Consider the following 23,836-nt stretch of genomic DNA (forward strand, 5'->3'; position numbering starts at 1 on the left):
TATTTCTAATGGGTGCTATTACATAAAAGGTAAAACTAAACCCCACCAGAAGGCAGCTTTTCTCCCAGCTTATCTCCTTTTCTATTCATATAAAACACCATGTTTGGGAAGGCTACTTTGGAGTTCAATTCATATTGCTAATTTTCTTTGGCAAAACCCCCATGTTATCTACAACCACCCAAACTGAAAACCCAATTACAGTAATGTGACACCCACACCCTGCTGCACGGAAACTGGGTAACACAGGGATATGCAAAATGTCGATATTCCAAAGCAGCGGCAGGTAGCAGAGCTCCTGCCAGCAGAGCTGCAGCAGTGGAACTCCCAGGTGGGGTGCAGCTCAAGAGGCAAAGCACACCAAGACAAAGAGGAGCCACCTCAGTCCCCCAGCTCACTTTGGGCACTGTCCTGGACTCCCTGCTTGGAACATCCCTCCCTGTGACACTGTCCTGGCTGCAATGCTGATGGCATCTCCTGCTTTCCCTCCACACACTCTGCATTACCCAGCCTGTGAACCCAGGAAAAAGGTCAAGTTCTACTCACCCCTGCAAGCCCGAGGCAAAGCTTGCTTAGGGAGACGCTAGCTGCAGAAAGGGAAGTGGACAAAGAAATAGGTCTCTATGACAGCATCTTCAAGGAGGCTCCAGAGCTCAGCCAAGTCATAGTGGACTTTCCCTCCAACTAAGGACCACCCCAGAGGCCAGCATCTGTCCCCTCCAGCAGCACATGGATATGCTACAGCAGAGATACTAGACTTGATTCTAAGGTTCTATGCCTTCTGCAATACAAAAGCCATTAGAAGAGTTTCAACGTTGTAAAATGAATCAATCCCAAGTTCCTTCCCAAAATCACCATTTTCCCTACTATCACACACACAGAAAAAAGTGCCCTTCACAAACAGCCAGTAAGAAACAAAACTCTTCTCTCCACCCCCAGAAGTGAGACTGCTCCAGTCCCTGCAAAGGGAGGAACTGGACACAGATCACCTCTCCCCAGTGCTGCTGCAGAGCACTGCAGGTTGCAGTCAGGTTCTAAGACAAAGATCTGCATGGCTTTCCCAGCAGTAGCTGGGTGTCTCATGTTGCTGTTCTCTTTCAGAGAGACCTCACAAAGGTCAGATTTATAGAGAAAAAACCATTTGGGGGAGTTTTCTGCCAGGCATTATCTCATTTTTATACAGGGTCTGCCGCAAACAGACCAAACCTGCCGAGATCCCTGGCAGTAGTTGCCAGAGACTCCTTTGGCAATAGAAGAACCAATATTCATTTTGGCATTCCTGCTGACGCCAAGAGATGGACCTTCCCCAGGAGAATCCTGACTTCTCTGGTGCCCAGGGCAACCTGTCAGCATCCTGCTTCAGAGCCAGGAACCTCATGGCCTCTCTTTCCCAGGGCCAAATGCATCACTTCCTCACAGACCCCGGTAACTCTGGAGTTCCTACTCTCAGCTCCTAAAAAGGCCTCAGAAGTTTCAGACTAAAGACTGAGGACTCAAGCCAGGGTTCTTCAGCAAAACTTGATTCTGGAAGAACATTGCCAATAAGATGCTGATATCGAACACCACTGGAGTTATTTCAGACCAATGTGATCTATGTAGCAAAGAGACTTGGTGGTGCCCCAGCACTCTGGTGCCAGCCTGTTCATACTATGACACTGGCACAGGTTGCCCAGTTGTGTTTGATGTTGATAAAGGTCTTTTCCAACCCAGCTGATTCCATGATTCTACAATTTCAGGATGCTTTAAGATCTCTGCCACTGTAACAGAATCCCATGTTTATGTCACATTAATTATGTTTACGACTAAAAGGCAGCTTTGGGCACGTGCCTGTCCCCAGCCTCTGATCTCTGCCTTCACCCAGCTGCAGTGAACCATGGACACGCACCATACTAATGGGTGGCCATGGGGCTGATTTCAACATCTGAGCAGAGCCAAGTGCCACCTGCCACTTCCCAGCTGGATCTCACAGCACATTTTACAGATATCTAAGCAGTATTTAAACAAGCAAGAAAGCCACATTTCCCATTCAAGCACTGCACAACAGAGATCCATCTGCACACAAGTACTTAGCGCAACCAGCTTTATCCTGCTTTCTGTTCCTGCTACAGGCAGAGCACTGGAAGACGTTGCAGTTCATTTTCTGGTTCTGAGAGGTGCTGATTACCAAAGTGATTCCATATGTTAAGTTTATTTATTGCAGAACAGATCAGCAAAGAACTGAAGCTGCAGTGCAAATGCCACACACAGATCCATGTTTCAGGACTGCTCAGTAGGAGAGTGGGGCTGGAGCAGCCTCAACACCAGTGTGGAAAGGATTTTCCCAGTATTTCTGCTGTAGACGGTATCAGCCTCCTCACTGCATCCATCTCAGCTCTCTCCTGCTCCTGCACACACCTTTGAACCTTTCACTGCACATCAAGCGCAACCCCTTCAGGCAACAGGAAGGGTTGCCCTGATCTCAACCCTCCTCCATTTCTACCTCCAAGCTCTGATAATTAACAGTATATCCTGCTCTGCCACCTCACCCCAGCACCATACCTCCATCTAAACCCCTTTTCACACTATATCTACCTGGCATTAAAGAAGAAGTCTAACACAAAGAGACTAAAATCCCTCCATGAAAAACAGTTCCCACAGACCCTACAGGCAAAACTCTGGTGCTTAAATTCTTTAAAACCAACCCTAACACTTCAAAATTCCACGACAAATCCACCCTCAGTGCTGCACCTATGGACTGTTTGTATTGTTTAACCCCAAGCCCAGCTTCTCGGGGAGCGAACAATGCTGCTTGATACCTGGAGTTGTGTTTAACACCAGTTTAATGTTGAACTGGTCAACACTGGTGAGTTTGGGCTCAAGAAGCCATCATCACCAGACGACTCAACGACACAAGAATTGGTGAAGGGATATATTCTCCTTGATGTCTAGGAGGACAGGAGAAAGAGGACAGTTTCTCCATGCAAAGAGAGGAGCAAAGATGAGCTGGGAACACATTTGGCAGTAATGGGAAAACCAGGAGAATCTGCTAGAGAGCACTGACCAACCTGGTGGTGAGTAAACCCAGTTCAAAGCACTCTTCAGATTCCAGCAATACCTCACAATAACAACGTGCCCAGAAACATGCTTTTCTTATTCTCTCCTGTGTTGTAACCGGTCAGGTTTTGACCCTACAAGTTTTCTGGGAAATCTATTAAAAGTCTATTAAGCATCCAACAACCCACTCACCAAAATCACCATGACGCAAGAGCATATGGTTCCTACCAAGCATGACTGTCTTTCAAGCCTGAATAGCACCTTCTTTCCAATAATGCCTAAGCAAGCGAGTTACCAAGTGATACAGGACACAGCAGTCATCTACTTTTTTCCACCCATAAATCCTCAAAAAATCCTATAAAAAGGGGAAGGGGCACAGGAAGCGCAAAAGTTAGAGTCATTTGAAGTAAAGTGTAAACTCTCAAGCTGCACTGCATTGCCACAAATAGCAAATATTTAAAAATAAAACATTATTTTTAGCCTAAGTGGTGCTTCAGGATTTGGGAATAAACTATTGCCCAGAGACAGTGGTATGTCAGCAGCTGAAAACGCTGAAGCAGCAGTGTCCTGTTCACACTGAACACCAGCTCAGGGGAGCAGGAAAGAAAGCATTTGGGACCCCAATTCCAACACGCAATTAAAACCTTCCCTGATTCAGACAAAACCCAGAGGGACAGTACTTAAGGAGAATGAGGCAGATATTGTAGAATATAACAGAGTCCTAGAATCCCAGACGGTTTGTGTTGGAAGGGACCTTAAATCTCCTCCAGCTCCAACCCCTGCCACGGGCAGGGACCCCTTCCACTGGAGCAGCTTGCTCCAAGCCCCTGTGTCCAACCTGGCCTTGAGCACTGCCAGGGATGGGGCAGCCACAGCTTCTCTGAGCACCCTGTGCCAGCGCCTCAGCACCCTCACAGGGAAGAATTAATCTCAGCTCTTCCAGCAATGGCTGCTTTGCACAGGACAAATCATTTCCCCCTTCCTTCTCTGCAAGCAGCGACTGTAAGGTCAGGATATTTAATTCCAGCTGCTCACAGACAGGTACATTATCTCCCAGAAAGGGGCTGTAAAGGAGAACAGGCTGGATTTTTATGCCTTTCTGTTTCTTTACGATGCATGACAGCCAACGACCCTAAGGAAGTAGGAAAGCAGGCTAGGAAAGTAAATCCCCTCTCCATGATCTCAAATTGAGAGTTTTTTTGAACAAGGGGAAAAGCTAAATTAAAAAAAAAAAAAATCATCAGTGTTGAAATACCTACAATTATTGCTCAGTTTTTTTTCTTTTTAAACAGTTTAAATCAAATACCTGAAGAAGCAGATGGGAAACTCTTACACTGCAGCTCTCTGTAGGCCCTGCTGGAAAACTAAAGATGAGACTTAACAAAAAAGATGTGTAAAATCATCATTCTTATGAAAAAAAGTCCTGAAAAACTTAAAGTTACAAACTCCTTTTTCCTTCATGGTAATTTCTCCAGCATTTGTGATCCCTGTGAAGACAGACAAGGAAGACAGCTTCCTGCTCCCCTGCACGGCACGGGTGAGGTAGGGATTGACAAACTTTGGAAAAATCCACATAATTGAGAAGACAAATGTTGAACAGTTATTATATGGCTTGAACTCTTCAAGGAAAAAGGCAAACCATGCCAAGAGGCCAGACAGCCCCATCGCAGTTGGGTGCAAGTACACAGGAGCCCTGCTATTGAGGCCATTTTTTACTTCCCATAAGAAGGCCCTCTTTTGCTTAAAACGCTGAAAAAATTTAACGACTCGGGCTCAAGATTCCCAACTCAGATGCCTGCTTACATATGAACTAAAAAACAATAAATAAAGACTAAAGTTATAGCCAAATTAGTTCAGTCATTTTAGAACAACACTGTTTTTCCCATGTTAAGATGCTTCTGTGGCCTCAGGAGCTACAGTACCCCAATGCTTTCACATTAATACAGAAGTTAGAGGGACATAGAAAAGGACATAGAAGAGGAACTAGTTGAGCAAGAATGCTGGAATACTGATGGGCAGTTTCAAAAGTGAGGATTAGTCATTTAGAAGAGGAGATTAAATTTGAACTCAATAAAAGCAGCATAACTAGAAGTCTGAAGTAAGACAAGTTGTGGAAGAGATAGGAAAGAAAGAGCTAGAGGTCACAACAGAATACCAGAAGTTATCTCGTCCATCTCCTGCTCCAACTCACCTCAAACCCTCAGGAGTACTGCAAGTTGTTAAAGACATCCCACAGCAGGGACTTCCCAACCTCCCAGCACAGGCCACTTCACTGCTGTTGGGAGGATTTTCCTGCTCCTTTTGACCCTGACTCAATCCTATTACCAAAACCTTTCTCCCTCCCCTTTGGAACCAGGTTGCTTCATTGTTTAAGACCCTTGTGTTCCCATCTCTGCCTTCTCTTCTTCTAACTCAGCTACCCAAGCAGTTCATCTTTCCTGGTGGGTTACACCTCAATGCTTTAAATCAGGCTTTTGCCTATGCTCAGGGGTTTCTGCCAAGGTCCACGTTACCTTGAGGAGTTCTGGCTGAACCTGCATGCTGTCTCCTCCTCGGTGTCAAGCATAATGAAGGATCCCATAATCTCCAACCAACACTAGCTTGTACAGGGTTTTTTTCCATGATATTATACTATCTGTTCACCTTTAAGAGGTGACCCTATACACTCTATTCATCTTTAATTCGATTAAACCTTACAGAAGAGCCATCCTTCACAGGCAGCCTGACTGAATTGAACTCTAGCTCCTTAAGATCATTTGGAGGAGTTCTAGCATTACTCCCAATGCAGCTGCAGACTTTCTCACCTTCATATTACACTGTGTGCTTCATCATCCATATCCTTACAGTAATGCTGAACGGAACCAGACAGACTCATGCAGCCCCACTCAAGACATACTTCTGTTCTTTCCAAGTATAATTATCCAATCAGTGACACATCTACTAAAGATTATTCCTTTGAACGCATGCTTCCATAAGCTACTTATAAGAAAGTCTCATGAGACAGCATCAAAGGTACTCTTAAGTCAAAATGACACCTGATTCTTATCCCCTGCTCATAAGGCTCTTCCACAGAGTAAGTCCAAACTCATTTGACACAACTGACTCTTACCAAAGAGCTGTGTGAGAGCCACTGCAGACCTGTCATCTCCTCAATACTTACAAGTACTTTGTTTCGCTGTACCAAAGTTCAACTGCTAGAAACCCATCCCACCAGAGCCTGGAAGGGAGCACAAAGATGCTTACTCCTCCTTACCTCTGCTGTTACCAACCAGCCATAAAGCCCACAGGCAACACATCTCACACCTCTCTCACACTGCTCCCCATCATCCAACACCGGTAAAATTACCCTGTCAGCCTGCACTGCAGAGTTCCCTGTGTAGGTGTTCTCATCTGGCTGCTGACCCAGGCCTGGAGTTAGAGCCACACTAGAGCTTCTCTGAGTCTTCTATTTTCTTTTAAAGAACACCAGGAAATTTTACAGATAAATAACACTGAAGCAAAGTCATACACTTAAAAGGTTAGGAAATGCTATAAATAGTACTGGTTTGTGTAGGTATTTCCAACCCAATGCAAGTTCAGTGTAACCTTGGTTTTCATTACACAGCTCCTTCAGGAGGCAGCAGAGGCAGGGCTTACTTCCTTGACAGAAACTGAGTATTTTGTTTTAATCTCATCACCCAACACAAGGCTGCATTCCTAATGGACTGCAGACAACTCCAACTCTTCTCTGAAGACTTAAAGGCTTCCTCCCTGACCTTCCCAACAATGGCCCTCCTGACAGTACGTACAAGTGTACTGTGATTTTGACAGCTTCCTTGGGAAATGAAACACTATCATCCCCAACTCGGAAGGAAAAATACGGAAATTAGTAGTTAAGGTTTATTTTGGATGTTCAGGAAAAGAGGGTTTGAACCTCTTTTTAAAAAGCCACATATAAAGCAAACCTTTTCTATCCTTCCAAATATATTTTCATGTATTTCAGGCACATGGTTTAGTGGCGTACTTGGCACCCTTAGGTTTACAGTTGGACTCAATGTTGTTTGAGGTCTCATACAACCTAAATGATTCTATGATTCTATATTCTTCGGTACTTCACAGGGGATGGACTAGATGATGCTTACAGGTCCCTTCCAACCCAAACTACTCCATGATTCACTATACCCAGAGCACAGCCCACAACAACATCTGTTAAATGCCAATGCTCAAGACAGACCCTACGATGCCAAGCCAGGCATGCAGAAGGGAATCACTTCTGAAAAAGCCTGGGTAAGATGAGTTAACCACCCTCACAAGGAGCTCCTGCCCAGGAGCTTATTCACTAACATTGTCTCACTCCTAAAGCAACAAGGCAGAGACCTTACCAGTAGTTTTTGTCACCATGTGTGCTTAATTCAACTCTGGAAAAGATAAACTCCTGCGCACAAAAGGAGGCAGGACCTCCAGAAAACAGCGTGCAGTTGTTTTAAGCCTAGAAATACAGGCAAGAAGTGTCATCTAACCTCAAATTTGGCATTCCCCAGCTTCTGAGCGTTCATATTCAGACTAAATATTCCGCTATTTAGATTGCTCATGACAAAAAGCAATGTTTTGACATAGGTGTTAGTTTTTCCCTTAAGAAGGGTTAAATCCAACTAAACAGCACGCAATAAAGACTGAACATTTCCCCAATAAAACTGGAGCTGTTTCTATTCCATACAGTAAGATCAGGAAGCAAAAATCTATCTGCATAGTCTGAGGTCAGTCAGGCTGCAGATGGTTATTTTATATCTGAATATTAAAAACATGTGCTTTTCTGTAGAGGTTTTAGAGAACCTGAACCTGCTGGTGGTGCTCAGCCTGTCCCGTGGAATGCGGAACACCTTCAAACCCCAGCGACAGAGGACTCGCACCATCGCAGACGGGGTCAGGGCGTGCAGGATTGTAACTCTCTCTGATGAAAACACACATTGTTTAGACAAGATGAGGACCATTTTTTCAAATTTCATCTTTAATCATTTCTTATTTACAAACTAATCCTAACAATGACGTGATGCACCCACAGCCCCATTGGTTCCAGCCTCGTAAGTCAAACATATTTCATCTGCAATGCTAATTAGTTTGTATCAGAGCAAAAATGTTCCTAATAAACAGAAATGCAAAACGACTTCAGGGTTAATTTTTTGATTATGCAATGCAGCAATCACAATAACAGAGTCTTCAGGGGAAGCATTTTACTGTACATACACACACCAACTGGGCGCTCAAATCGTGGGGGCACGCTGCCCTAGGAGGTGAATAGCAGCACAGCTGACACTGTTTTCAACAAGACTCTGCATCACCAAGAATACTTTAACTCACTCCCTTTGACTTTACAAGAATAATTCTGTGTGTGTAGAACAACAGCTAGAACAGGGCTCCAGCCGCAAGTAGAGTCTCTATAAATTGCATTTTCACAGAACAGTTTGGGTTGGAAGGGACCTTAAAGCTCCTCAAGCTTCAACCCCTGCCACGGGCAGGGACCCCTTCCACTGGAGCAGCTTGCTCCAAGCCCCTGTGTCCAACCTGGCCTTGAGCACTGCCAGGGATGGGGCAGCCACAGCTTCTCTGGGCACCCTGTGCCAGCGCCTCAGCACCCTCACAGGGAAGAGCTTCTGCCTAAGAGCTCAGCTCAGTCTCCCCTCGGGCAGGTTCAAGCCATTCCCCTTGGCCTGTCCCTCCATCCCTTGTCCCAAGCCCCTCTCCAGGTTTCCTGCAGCCCCTTTAGGCACTGGAGCTGCTCTAAGGTCTTCCCTTCAGGAGCCTTCTCTTCTCCAGTCTGACCCAGCCCAGCTCTCTCAGCCTCTCAACTGTTTTGATGGAAGCATGTTAGGCTGACAACGTCCAATACCATGCAAATCTCTGGATTTGACTACTGAGCTGGCACCAAATGGGAAGCTGGGCTGAGTCCACCTTGAGGCTTATGTGCCACCCACCATGAGCAGGGGTGACCCAGAAACCTTTGTTTGCAGAGCTATTTAAAAAAAAAAAAAAGTTTCAATTTTTGGTTGGTTTTGGAAATTTGATTTTGACAAGAAATTAAAGCTGTTACATAACCATGTCATTAGAGCATCGTTCTGAGAGACTGTTTACTTAAAATGATCCGTTTGGGTTAAGAACATCTGGGATATTCCCTCTGGCTGTGTACAGAATTCTCTTGACCAGTAAAAGGATGTTAACAGTGCTCTGGTTTTGCAGCTTATCTCTTTCTGAACATATTTATGCTCTGGCATAAATCTGAAAGGAGCCAGAAGCCAAAGAACCCATCCTCAATGGTGTGCACCCAGCAGAGAGCAGGATGGTAACAATGCCAAACACAACACATTTTGCAAGCTACCAACACTGACCACGCGTCGCCGAGTGCCGTGTTCTCATGCAGGCATGTCACAATGAGAAAACAACATCTCTATGAGGGTAAAACAAACAGCACCCAGAATTTCTGAAAGCATTCTTCCAAAACTATTGCACTGGATCTGATTGCCTCATCCACAGGCCCAGAGGCCGCTTGCACTTTTTTTATGTAACAGATGAAAGGTTTACAGAAAGCTTTCTGGGGCTGAATTTGGAACTAATGATGGGAAAATTCTTTTGTTAATCCCCCATCTCTCCCCACTGCTAGCACACTACTGAGGCTGGAAAAAAATTGCTATCTCCCGGTAGCCTGCTTCTACTTTGCTCATCAGTGCTCAGGAGGTTTGAGAAGACCCATCAGCAAAGCCATAAGATCTCAAGGATGGAGCTACACTAAAAACCTGAGCAGAGAGTGACATGAGACTTCAGTTACACCTCGGACACACTGCAAAGAAATCAAAAGATGGGACACGTCTGCTCAGGGTGGGCGTCTGCAAAGCAGCCACCTCCACTGCACCCAGGCTTGCATTAGAATCACTGGGGAAAAACAGACTTTTCCAGGCCAAGCTGAAGGTATCACCCCTGGGCGGTCCTTGCTGGTGTCTGTGGATGCAGAGGGAGCTCAAAGAGATCAGCCAGAATCACAGAATCATAGAATCCCAGACTGGTTTGGGTTGGAAGGGACCTTAAAGCGCATCCAGCTCCAGACCCTGCCATGGGCAGGGACCCCTTCCACTGGAGCAGCTTGCTCCAAGCCCCTGTGTCCAACCTGGCCTTGAGCACTGCCAGGGATGGGGCAGCCACAGCTTCTCTGGGCACCCTGTGCCAGCGCCTCAGCACCCTCACAGGGAAGAGCTTCTGCCTAAGAGCTCAGCTCAGTCTCCCCTCGGGCAGGTTCAAGCCATTCCCCTTGGCCTGTCCCTCCATCCCTTGTCCCAAGCCCCTCTCCAGGTTTCCTGCAGCCCCTTTAGGCACTGGAGCTGTTCTAAGGTCTCCCCTTCAGGAGCCTTCTCTTCTCCAGGCTGCCCCAGCCCAGCTCTCTCAGCCTGGCTCTAGAACAGAGCTGCTCCAGCCCTCGCAGCATCTCTGTGCCCTCACAAAGCACTGCAAGGAGCTCAGTGAGGCTGGCGTCACTCAGCCTGCCCCAGGAGAGGAACCAGCCCCTCTGGGGAGCACAGCGACCGCTGCGGCCGGCCCTGCTGGCAGGATGCCCTCCTACAAACCTCCAGCACTGCTCCTTGCCACTGCCTGTGAGCCCACCAGGGAAGTAAAAATAGATACCACCAAGTAATCGCGCTTCTAAAAGCAGAGTTGAATCATTTTTCAGTCATTTAACAAACACAAAAGAATTTACATGTACCAACTCTGCTCTGGAAGTAAACTTTGCATAATTAATCGGGATGCCTCCAATAGATGTTCATCTGTGAATACACAGCTACACCAACTGGCACTCAGGGGAAAATGCCTCGGGCCACATCAGGGAGCAAAGATCTCAACTGAGCAGGGAGTCTGAGCTGGTTGGGGAGGGGAAAAAGCAGGCCTGAGTAACAACCTGTCTGGAAAATCAGTACAGTTACCCAGCTCCCTAAAGCCTGGTTCATCAGCTATCAGACGTTATCAGCTACTTCTGAATTAAGCCATACTTTATCTTAATCCCAGAACAGGCTGAAGGCACCTAATTAGTTGCAGAAGGTGAGAACGTCCAAAGCAGGTCAGGGAAGTGGAAGTCAAGTGCCCTGGTGAAATGGGGAATTTGATGGAAAATTTGACTCAAATAAAAATAACTATTGATGGAGCAGCTCATGAAGATGAACTTCCCCTCCTGCCCCCCAGCACAGACTATGCCATTTTATCACTCAGCACTAGGAAGGAAAGAGATTCCAAGAAAGGTGAAATTACAGGGCAGTTATCCTCATCAACAGTGACACAAGATTGGCAGAGTGCCTGAGAAGCCACTGCAGATAGTTAAGCGCAGGACATAAAAGATGTGCAAAGGAAAAGTAGCCCCTGGAAAAATATTGCTGGCATTTCAGCTTTTCCATCTTGCCAGCGGCAACAGAACACCCAACCATATCCCCTTGTATCCACACATACAAAAAAAAAGGGATTGCCTAAAGACAGAGAAAACATGGGAGTTTCACTTGCTCAGTGGTGATGAGCGATCTAGTCCCTTACCTAGAAGGATCAGGATAAATCCCCATCACTCCGTACGGAGCAGGTTTCCACAGGAAAGGTTTCCACCTTTTGAGAAAAGAAAGAGCTGCCTGTAGCTCAAAAAAGAGCTCACCTGAAAACAGGAACAATTTTGCTCTGGGCTTTGTAACTATCTGTGAGCAAAACTGAACTGGCATTCTTTGCGTTATGCGTAAAAAGGAGGGTTAAAGCGTTCCTAACTTCACAGCTGTCTCAAGGCTTCGGTGCTAGATAAGGCTGGCACAGTCAGGCAGAAAGGCAGTGGTACAACACACATTACCTTCAGGGTCCCAAAACCAGAAGGATTTGGAGAACCTTCCCCTACTCCCAACAGAGGGAAATGGGACACAGAGCATGTATTTTCCTGATGAGAAACCAAGGTTTCATAGAGAATGAGTGAGCATGCTCATGCTCCTCATCTGCTTTCTATTTAGAGCAAAAAAAAAGCGATTAATAAAACTTTTTAATCAACAATTATTAGAAGGCTTTTGAAAAAAAGATTTCTAATTGAAAATGTCATTCTTCACACAAGGCAGAGGATTAAAATATGACAACACCACTAAGCAGTTTCTCCCAGCTGCACAAACCATTTCTTAACCATCTTAAGACTAATAAACAAAGACATATTCTAGACATTTCATATCCCTCCTGGACTTAGCCATGTATGCAAGGCAAACATAAGAAAGCTGTCTTCTTACTTTACTCTTAGCTGGAATGGAGCTCCCAAGTAGTACATCACATTACATGGTTGTTAATATGGGAACCCCCTCATTCTGAGCATGCAGAGAAATACAAGGGGGAAAAATACAGGTCCAGGAAGAAGCCGATTTAAGCATATCATTTATTACCAAGTAAAAGGACATTTACCTTCTCAGTGGTTAAGTACAACACAACCCAAGGATAAACCATATGGCTCAAGCCCTTGTGCAAGGGAGAAAGCTGGCAAGACTCCAAGCCTCTAATTGAACTATTACCATATTGTAGGGAATGAAGAGTCAGAAGACAGGAGGATCTGCTCTCCTAGGGCCAGTTTATGTCATGCGAACAATTAAGTGGGTAACTAAACAAAGTGAACAGGAGAGCAACTCCACCATTTGGATACTGGCTCATTTTAAAGAGAACAGGTACTCTTCTAGTTCAATATTGCATTTAATTTGATCCTACATTCAATGCCATGAATCCCTTCAAATCCAGATCCTTTGCAGCAAACAATACAACACTTCCTCAATCACTAGCTCAAGACTTTTCCATGTAGTTAATAAGAAAAGACATGGAGTAAGAAACATCAAGTGAAACCCAGCAACACACAAAAAAAACATCAAAACTGTCTTAAAACTGAAAATTGCAAAAAATTGAGGACAGAAGTTTTGTATTTTGTATAAATAATCACCAATCTTCTCTTTCAAAGGCAGGCTTGATAAAAATATTCCAAGTATTAGCCACTGCACATGCACAACAGGGTATGTGGTGAAACACAATAAACCCACCAGGTCATGAACGCGTAGAATCTGTAGTGGCTGATTATACTGTCCTGTTATTTTGTGGGCAAAAAGCAGTGCAGTTGTATGAATCACAACATCAACATGAAAATGAGTCTCTGAATCTTGTTCTTACCATTCTGCTCATCCAGCTCATTCCCAATTTCCTGCCCCATTTGCTTTTGCCGAGATATGATTGAAGAAAGGGCATCGAGTCCAGCATCTTGCTCTGCACCACAAAAAGAAAATGACATGAAAAACACTACTGATATGCTAGGCTACGTACCGTAAAAATGAAGGGAAAGATCTAGTTTGTGCTTAAAGAGTTAAAATGGATTAAGAAAAATACATCAACACAACATGAAAATGAATCCTTATAGCAACAGCACTCAATGTGAATGATGGGTAATTAATTCATCTGCTCTGGCTGGGACATTTAGCTGAGGGTCCCCCCACCAAAAAAAAAATCCAGAATTCAACATTCAGCTGTTACTCAATCCTAAATGAGGAGATTTTCTGGCACACGCATAGAGATCCCTGATTAGCTTTTTTCCATTTTCCAGGAAACTTTTAACAAGAATAAAAGACAAACAGGTGATGCAAACACCAAAGAATTCAAATAGATTCTTAAGGCTGCAAGAGGATACAGAGTGCATGGAAGACAGCCTGAGACACAAGGGGCACAGGGGCAGCTGAAGTTCCATGTGGTCCCACCAGCTCTGCAGCCACCCTTTTATAAAGAACCTCAGCACCTCTGCTGTCCCAGATGGGAGGTTCCACACAGCCCTTAGGGCAAGGAGAGCTGCAGGTTTTGCACTAAGCTGTCAAGAAGCAGGACAGGAAGAGCTGCTGGAGGCTGGACTGCTCTTGACAAACTGCAGAGCAGAAATGCTGCACAGAGCAAGACTGCAGGCTGGGAGTCAAAAACTGTGCAGGGTGGCCACAGCACCCTTCTCTACAATGGAGTACCCATGGGGTAGTAAAAAACCGAAGCCTGATGATTCTCCCGGACCATGCTGTCATCCTGAACTGTAGCTATAAATGTGCAGACAGAAGTGGGCCTTATCTGGAGACTGATTTCATTTGATCACTTCCAAGAATTTGACTCCATAGAAATTACCTCATTAACCACCTCACGTCCTTGAGCTGAGGTTTTCCAGCACTTCCAAAGTTACACATTCCTTACAGATGCTAAGGGCCAAAACCTAACAGCCCTTTTTAAATTAGTTAATGCCTACCTTTCTCCAATTCAACAAGAGACTTAACATCTCCTAGCCTGAAGCCCAGCAGTAACGCCACCACACTCAGGGCAGTTAATGAGACCCCCACTGAAAAGCAAACCCATGAACACGGTCAAAATCAGGGATGCCCGTAAGATCTTTCAAAACTTGATTTACAAAGATGCTTTCAGTTAAGAATATCCATAGAACCCCAGACTGATTTGGGTTGGAAGAGACCTTAAGCTCCTCCAGCTCCAACCCCCTGCCACGGGCAGGGGCACCTTCCACTGGAGCAGCTTGCTCCAAGCCCCTGTGTCCAACCTGGCCTTGAACACTGCCAGGGATGGGGCAGCCACAGCTTCTCTGGGCACCCTGTGCCAGCGCCTCAGCACCCTCACAGAACTTCTGCCTATTATTTCAAGTGCAATTCTGCTCCTGCAATTAAAGAAAATAACCACCTGGAACGATGATGTTTGACATCTGTAGATAATAAAATTTCAGCACAGGTTATTGTATTGACTTTCTAAGAAGGGCTCCTCTCAGAGAGGTAGTGATGCTTATAAAAACCAGAAAGACTCTTGTACCTTCTATGATCCTTCGCTGCTGCTGCCTAAGATCGTCACAGCCAAGCCCTCTGGTTTCCTCAGGTTCTTCCAAGAGCCATGGGTTAGTGACACCTCGTTTGATCCCTCCCGTCATTAGGCTCGATCTGAAAATAACATCAGTAAACAATTTTCAACACAAACTCATCACATAATCTGTGCTGTAAGACTTGCTGACAGAGGCGCAAGCAGAGGTATTTGTTGCACTCCACGTGATTCTCTGCAATCATAGAAATAATGAGACCAAAAGAATCCGACAATCTCCAAGACCAATGCGCCCTGCAGACTCCGTAACGCTGCCTTAGGAAAGGTAAAGCAGGAAGAGAATTAATTTTGCAGTGAAAAATTCAGCTACATGGTGAAATGTACACTATACATTGTTTAATATACCCATAATAAATATTGTTTGCACATAGAACAGACAGCATTCAAAACTGCTAAAAAGCATTAGGGTTCCTGAGAATACACATATTATTGAGGTTATGTGCTGTGATAAAAACATAGGTAAAAACATAAGTAAAAAACATCTCTTCATAGGAACACCTCTGCTATGGAAAGAGCCTGGAGAAGAGTCCTTAAGGGGAGACCATTGAGTAACTCCAGTGCCTAAAAGGGCTACAGGAAACTTGGAGAGGGGCTTGGGACAAGGGATGGAGGGACAGGCCAAGGGGAATGGCTTGAACCTGCCAGAGGGGAGACTGAGCTGAGCTCTTAGGCAGAAGCTCTTCCCTGTGAGGGTGCTGAGGCGCTGGCACAGGGTGCCCAGAGAAGCTGTGGCTGCCCCATCCCTGGCAGTGCTCAAGGCCAGGTTGGACACAGGGGCTTGGAGCAAACTGCTCCAGTGGAAGGGGTCCCTGCCTGTGGCAGGGGTTGGAACTGAGTGAGCTTTAAAGTCCCTTCCAACCCAAACCAGTCTGGGATTATGTGAAAGCACAGACTTGCCAAAACACTGAGGTACAGCCTGAAAGTTTTCAGCTGCAAAAGGCTCAATATTTTAATACAGATGCAAATCAGGCGAAACTACACATTTATTGCAATCCTGACCAAACCTAAGAAAGGAACATTTCCGCAACTCCAAATCTGCAGATGGACATCACACAGCTACTCTCCTGCACTTCCAGCCTGGCAGAAACACAAGCAGGCACTCACTCTTAAATGAGTAGTCAGGCACTTAGTCTTAAATGAGAGAATAATCAAGCTATGGGGTTTAAGAGTCATGACTTGTGTTGTTCGTGTTACAGACACTTCCCTGGCTATAGCAGAAAACAAGTTTTTCACGTCCAGGGCACATAAATTCAAGTAGCAAAATGAAATGACACTTAAATGTTTTTCTCAATACCAGATTTCTGGTTTCTGCCTTTCAGCTTTTCATTGGATTCTCCTACATGAAGAACATCAGATGACGGATTCTGAGGCAACTGAACCCGAACCTGCAACTCAGATGTGGGGTAGGAGTCACTGTACAATCAGTTCCTCAACAGCAGGACACAAGGAAAAGGTTTGTCTTTCTGCTTGGCTTTTCTTAAGCCCTGTATTCTAGTCTCATTTTACCTTTGCCCTGTTCTTTCCCAAAGCACTTCCACAAACCAGGCAAGGAGCATTTTTAGGATCTCTCAAAATTCTCCAAATGTTTTAATTATGACTTTTTTTTGGGGGTTTTTTTTGTAATTTTGGTTTGGTTGCTGGTTTTCTGGTGGGTTGGGGGGGTGGGGGGGCGCGGGTAGTGTGATTTCTTGGGGTTTTGGGGAGAAGGGGTTTATTCCATTTTGTTTTCTTTACACTGAGTCCAGGTCCCTCCTCCACGAGATAGAAACACCACACAGCACATGCACATATGCTCAGAATCACTCTGTGGCCCAAACCCTGTATCAGAAGAAGTTAACACCGCACAAGTGTCAGTGGAAGAGCTGATGCACCCTGCGGATATCCAGAGGGATGACTGCAGGCTTACAGCAACATCCAGAACTTGGGTCTAGGAGTTCTTTGAGGAATTACGGTGAACTAGAGACATCTCCTGGCCATGAGGGGATCAACACTGCTGAAAAACAATTCATCACCACGGGAGTTGGGCCATCCATAAACCACAGGCATGTACGCCCTCATCTGTGTGCAGCACGCCACACAGGTCACACTGCAGCCCCAGGCAGATCCATTCAAGAACACTGAACCTCTCCCCACTTCAAACTTTAAGATGTTCATTCAGCTTCAGCTCGAGGTAAGGGATTTACCTGAATCAAAAAAATAAAGGAATCCCAGAAGCCCAGAGTGGAAGGATCTCAAGAATCATCTGGTTCAACCTTTCCTGGCAAAACACGACCTAGGCTAGATGTCCCAGCACCCTGTCCAGCTGAATCTTAGAAGTGTTCAACGCTGGGGTGTCCACCACTTCCCCATGGAGATTATTCCAAAGGCTAATCGTTCTCTTTGTGAAAACTTTCCCTCCTGTGTTCAGCTGGAATGTCCCCAGGAGTAACTTGTGCCCATCATCCCTCTTTTCCACATCACTCCCTGGAAAACAGGAGTCTCCATCTGCTTTGTAGCCACTCTTTAAATACTGAACCTGGTGATGAGGTCTTCCCTGAGACTTCTTTTTCCGAGGCTGAACAAGCCCAGCTCTCTCAGCCTTTCCTCATACAGCTTCCCAGTCTCTGGATCATCTCTGTGGCCCTTCTCTGCATCCTTTCCAGCCTGTCAACATCTTTTCTCGGAGAGCAGGAGCACAGTATTCCAGATGTGGCCTCACAAGCACTCAGAGAGTGGGATTATTTTTTTCTTTTGCTACAGGACTAAAAAGAGCTTATTTTAAGTCACAACATCTCACTTAAGTATCCTCATGGGGCTGGAACACCCCTGTGCAGCAGAACCCAGGCTGTGCCAGCAACCAGCTGGCCTCCAAGGGCAACATCCCGAAGAAGAGCTGGGATTCTTCCATATTCCAGTCCTCCGCACCTACATTAAAACTTATGTATTTATCGACGTAGGGAGTCAGGCTTGATTAGACAGATACACACCCCTGAAATCAGCTTTACACCTCACCTAGCTTTCTTCATTGTTTTGGGGGACTAAACACATATTTTCCATTCACGTGACAACTTCTACCAGGGTCACAGATAAAGCAGAGGGCACACGAGGCTCTCTGCTTGCTGAAGAGAGCACAGCCATTTCTGCCTGTTAAAGAAAAAAGCCAAGGCAAGCAAAATGGAAACCATTTGCACCACTCGCTCCCTCCCTCCCCCCAGTAACCTGCCCTATTCCTGTAGGTTGGGTCATGACAACTAGTCTGCTTGTTACAATAATCTTTTTGACATGTTTGGTAACTACCTTCCCACACAACACAGCACAACTTCCTACCTCCTCTGATCTTACCACGTCTCGCTTTGGTGGTGTGAAGATTAAAGCTTATCCAATTAGCCACCCACTGCCTCCGCCAAGTTAATCACGTAAATCTTTGAAAGCGCCACAGAGCAGTGGAGTGTGCAGATAGCTTTTGATTATAGGAGCAGATTTAACTAATTACGAGGCTTAGCAATGCACCCAAGTATAAAAGATGATGGGGTTTTCAATCAGGGAGCTATGTCACTGCTGAACAAGGGAGGGCTTATCTTCCCAAAGGCATTGTTTCACTGATAATTCTTATAAAACTTCCCAAGTAACTTAGATTAGTCAACCAGCACTTACTTTAGACCAAGGCCACACATCAAGGCTTACGGCTTTAGAAGACTGATCAGCAAGACTGAATCTTAAACAAAACCTGGGTCATATGACAATTGGTTGGATGATCACTTGAACATTCCCTTAATGATACAGTTATACAGGGGGGCTCTTTGAAGTGTCCAGGGCACCCCAGCTTGGCTTCACAGGTCAGTCTCCAAGGCGATGGCAAAGAAGCGGGGGGATTCTCTCACTTACGATTCCATTGCTCACACTGGCAGGCAGTGGACTTTAGGAAGCTCCAAACCAGTAAATAAAATGAGAACTTTAACGTACAAAAAAACACAAGCTCTCTCCCCCTCAAAGAAAAGCTAGGAGAAGCCATATGAGTGCAAGCACTTCCAAATCCCCTCTATAGTTACCTTCCCAGGTGGAGGCTCCCGCTGGAAGCCTGCAGAAGGGGTAGCATTCCCTGCAGCTGGCAGAGGACCTCATTGGCTTCCCCCAAATAAGAAGTGGTGTTCTCATGTTCAAGGAAATGCCATGTTCCTCTTGATACCATTTACTACTGGTCCCGCTGGCATCAAAGACTGGAAGCTGCACAAGCCAGCTCCATGCAGGATACTAGGCAGTGATGTGCAGGACACAGTGATCTCAGTGTGGCCAGCAGACCAGCGAAGTGACAATCCTTCTCTACTGGGCACTGGTGAGGCTGCACCTCGAATCCTGTGCTCAGCTCTGGGCCCCTCACTGCAAGAGAGACATTGAGGGGCTGGAGCGGGGCCAGAGAAGGGAACGGAGCTGGTGCAGGGCCTGGAGCACAGGGGTGATGGGGAAGGGCTGAGGGACCTGGGGGGTTCAGTCTGGAGAAGGCTCAGGGGGGACCTGATGGCTGCCTCCAACTGCCTGACAGGAGGATGGAGCCAGGAGGGGCTGGGCTCTGCTCCCAAGGAACAAGGGATGGGACAAGAGGAACCGGCCTCAAGCTGCACCAGGGCAGGTTTAGATGGAGCTGAGGAACAATTCCTGCCCCAGAGGGTGCTCAGGCATTGGAACAGGCTGCCCAGGGCAGGGCTGCAGGCACCGTCCCTGCAAGTGTTCACACAGCGTGGAGACGAGGCCTCAGTGCCATGGGTTAGGGGTGGCCTTGGCAGGGCTGGGAGAATGGCTGACTATCTCACAGGTCTTTTCCAACACAGCTGATTCTATAACTCTGTGACTTCACAGCACCTTCAGGACCACTACTTCTTGCCCACAACACAGGCATAGCAGCTTTGCACCACAGAACAAGGGGCTTCCAACCACCTCGTGCTCATACAGGACAGCAGGCGTCTGCAGAGGAGTAGGACAAGGCAAGCTACAAGCTGGAAGTGTTTCACCATTGTACAGGCACACATCCTGGAATAACATGTCTGCTCGAAATGCTGGGTATCTTGTGGTAAGAAGCTACACAGAGGAGTTACCCCTACACCCAGGTAAGCATCCCCAGGGAAGGTCACCTTTGTAACACAGGTCTTATTTCACAGCAGTCTTGCTTTCCTGAGCAAACACTCAAAGTATACATTGCAATGAACATTTCCATCAGAGATTAATCTTGCTACAAAATAACCATCTTCTTTCTACACCATCCCTTATCTGTGCAAGATTAGACATGGCACAATACTAAAAACATCATAGAACGCTTCCATAGTCTTCATTAAAACATTCTCAGCCCACTTGCACTCTTCAGGAATTAAAGAACTGTAAGAAAGAAGAATTCTTTCTAGAATCATAGAACGGTTTGGGTTGGAAGGGACCTTAAAGCATGAGCATGAAATCAATGGGGATTTCTGCCCCATTCTTCCCCCATCTGTTACAATAACCTGCACAGATCTCTTGCAAAGGAAAGAAAAGGGGAGAAGATACTGAAGTTGCCTATTGAAAACTAATTACAGAAAATTTAACCAATGCTACTGAAGCGAAGCCACAGAAACAGCACAACCTTTCCCCTGGAAAATTCCAGTTGCATCTTAATTAAGGCCGACAACGCCGGAAGGTGAACTAAAGCTATAGCAAAGTAATGTAGCGTCCTGCCCTGTGTTCTAGCCCAAGTTGTCAGTTAGGATAAATACTAAGAGCATTAAGGCCACTGTACTTCACAATCAGAAATAGCTTTACAGCAGTTTTCAAAGGATGTAAAACTCACTGAATGGTGACCAAATATAAACGAAGATTAATTCTAGCGAAACCCTCACAGCTATAGGCCATGGGGACAATAAATATGTGATCAGTGGTGCAAGAAGGTTAATGAAAGCAATGCCTGCTGGAAGGAAAAAGACTTCTGAAAATGTGTGCTGTCACATCAGAGCTGGATTAGATATAGAAAGCCAATACAAAACCAGAGAGAAGTGTCACTGCTAGAACTTAATCAAACAACATGTGCTGATTTTTCTAATGCAGTGGGAAAAGCTGGCTTTCAGACTTCAGACACATGGAAGAGTGGCCTTTGCCACTGCCTGAAATCCAAAACAGGCTGTTCCAGAGGGCTGCACCAATTCTAGAGAAAACCAGCACTGTAAACAGCAGCTTAACCCTATCAGAAGCTGTTGCCTTCTGTCCCTGCAAGCAGTGGGGCAGGCACGGAGACGAGCTCCGTCCCCACTCACTCACATGGGGGCCAGGGTCAGGCTAGGCAGGTCTGACTCACTGGCACAGGATTCAGGCCCTGGTTATGTCTCTGCCTGTACCACTACAAACAAGATCTACAAAGGAGAATATGGAAGGGGTGTGAATTCACCAGACAGAGAATATTTGGCATAGATTTATCCATTTTTAATTAAATAAGTTAAAAGAGAACTACAAAACTTCAAGCCTTGCAACACCAGCAAATAAATACTGTTTCAGATGTTATCTGTTGCTGGAAAACGCTGGTTTTCCTGGTCATTTCTTACAGAGCTTGAAATTATCACAAGGTTTTGGACATCTGCCTTGACACCCAAGCAGCTGTAGGTCGACTCCTCACCCTCTGTCTGCCCCACAGCAGCAACACGCCAATGCTGCATGGACTCAGCCAGGAAGGCCACACTACAGAAGGTCACATCCGTTTATGGACTGCTCAGAGCAGGAGTCTCACAAGAGCCTTCTCACATCACGAGTCCCTAATGACATTTTGCATAATGCTATTTCACATGTTTTGGTTGACTCTGTGATAGGTGTAAGAGCCAGAATCAACCCATCACATGGACTTGCACTGCACCCTGAAAAATCATGGAACGGTTTGTGTTGGAAGGGACATTAAAGCTCATCCAGTCCCCAGTGCCCTGCCACGGGCAGGGACACCTTCCACTAGAGCAGCTTGCTCCAAGCCCCGTCCAACCTGGTCATCCCTCACAGCACCTCCGTGGCCTCCTCTGCACTCACTCCAACAGCTCCACATCCCTCTCATGCTGTTGCCCCAGACACAGGACTGCAGGAGGGGATCTCCCCAGAATGCAGTAGATGGGCAGAATCCCCTCCCTGAGCTGCTGCTCACACTCTGGGGGTACAGCACAGCACAGCACACGGGGTGGGGGGGCTGGGCTGCCAGCACAGCCAAACCCAGCCAATCTGCAGAATGCCAAACCTAGAGCTGTCACTGGGTTCAAAGTCCACAGTTTCACTGTCTGCAGCAGGCCTTGCACTGATGTTTGGTTACACAAAGGTAACATGTGCTTTGGCTGCACCACACGGCACACTGGAGAACAAAAGCAAGCAGAACCAAACCTCTACACCATGTTACTGAAGAGGCCCTCATGAAACATGAATATACATGTGAGTGCGGAAAACTACCAGTTAAAAGTACTTAGAGTATCACCTATATGTGCTCCAAGAAACACAAAGTAAACAGCCTAGTAAAAAAGTCTTTAATTTCAACACTCACAGTGGGACACAATGCTCACTTTGGTAACCAGTTTTTCACTATACAATAGCCTCAAAATAGCCTGTCTTCTGCCCTTTTCAAGAGCACAGCACTGAGAAGAGACTGGTTCTCAAAGATCATCAGGGAAAAGATGTATCTCTTCAGAACTTCAGAGCTCAAAACACACAAAGTTTTGGTTTGTTCTAAAGAGAGCTATGGGAGCTGACATACTCCAGAAAGGTGAGAAACTTTCTCAGGAGGGCTCTAACACTCACCCTCCCACAAAAACCCTTCCATGTGTTTCCAATTCAGCACTCCGTATCTGCTCCAGAACAGGTCCAGTGAATGAAGGGCTTTAGGAAATGCCTCTCACTTAGAAGCACAAGCTAAACATTTGCAAAACTATGTATTTCTGTCACATGGCCCTGCTCCAGAAGAACAGTTGCTCTCTTCAGAGGCAGAGCTCACTGTAGCACAGGGCAGCAGAGGTGAGGAAGGTCTGCTCAGCTGCATTGTGTGACCCAGACCACACACACAGCACCATGCAGGGCACGCAGGGCAGAGCACAGCCCCTTGCATGACCCACAGCCAGCCTAAAACCTCTGCCTGCTGCATCAAAGCTTCCCCCACATCAATAAAATAGGTGCCTGGGCCCAACATCTGTGATTCATACAAGGCTTATGAGAACATATACTGACATTGTTTAAAATATGAGGCTTTAAACTAAAGATTTACCAGTTACAGCCAACACTCAAGAGTTATTTCATTGACCATGGAAGTACAGCAAGCTCTGCAAACTCAGAGACTTAGCTCCACTTCTCTTCTGCACCTGCCTGTGCAAGTCCAGAGGAGGCCATGGAGATGCTGCGAGGGCTGGAGCAACTCTGCTCTGGAGCTAGGCTGAGAGAGCTGGAATGGGGCAGCCTGGAGAAGAAAAGGCTCCTGAAGGGGAGACCTTAGAGCAGCTCCAGTGCCTAAAGGGGCTGCAGGAAACCTGGAGAGGGGCTTGGGACAAGGGATGGAGGGACAGGGCAAGGGGAATGGCTTGAACCTGCCAGAGGGGAGACTGAGCTGAGCTCTTAGGCAGCTCTTCCCTGTGAGGGTGCTGAGGCGCTGGCACAGGGTGCCCAGAGAAGCTGTGGCTCCCCCATCCCTGGCAGTGCTCAAGGCCAGGCTGGACACAAGGGCTTGGAGCAAGCTGCTCTAGTGGAAGGGGTCCCTGAAGTAGATGAGGGGGTTAGAATTGGATGAGCTTTAAGGTCCCTTCCAACCCAAACCACTCTGTGATTTTGTAGTATGATACCATCACCAAAAAAACCCATGTGATTTCTAAACAAAGGAAACCACAGCTTGCTACATGTACATGAGCTCAATAGATGCATTTATCATTCTGCTCAGACACACTCAAAGCACAATCAC

General features: G+C 46.2%; 1 protein-coding gene across 5 annotated transcripts in view; it reads right to left on the reverse strand.

The window, feature by feature from the left end:
• The window catches only part of STX8 (syntaxin 8), a 104,576-nt gene that overhangs the window by 74,230 nt on the left and 6,510 nt on the right, over positions 1-23,836 (reverse strand). For all 5 annotated transcript variants that reach the window (XM_061366877.1, XM_061366876.1, XM_061366875.1 and 2 more), the window contains exons 5-6: positions 14,872-14,996; positions 13,204-13,296 (exon numbers count right to left, since the gene is read on the reverse strand). In XM_061366877.1, coding sequence (XP_061222861.1) covers positions 13,204-13,296; positions 14,872-14,996 — 218 coding nt within the window. The remainder of the gene's footprint in view (positions 1-13,203; positions 13,297-14,871; positions 14,997-23,836) is intronic.

This window comes from Neopsephotus bourkii, unplaced genomic scaffold, assembly GCF_033783945.1.
Source record: "Neopsephotus bourkii isolate Nb327-2 ecotype Australia unplaced genomic scaffold, CSIRO-AGI_Nbou_v1 NB_1363, whole genome shotgun sequence".
Taxonomy (NCBI): domain Eukaryota; kingdom Metazoa; phylum Chordata; class Aves; order Psittaciformes; family Psittacidae; genus Neopsephotus; species Neopsephotus bourkii.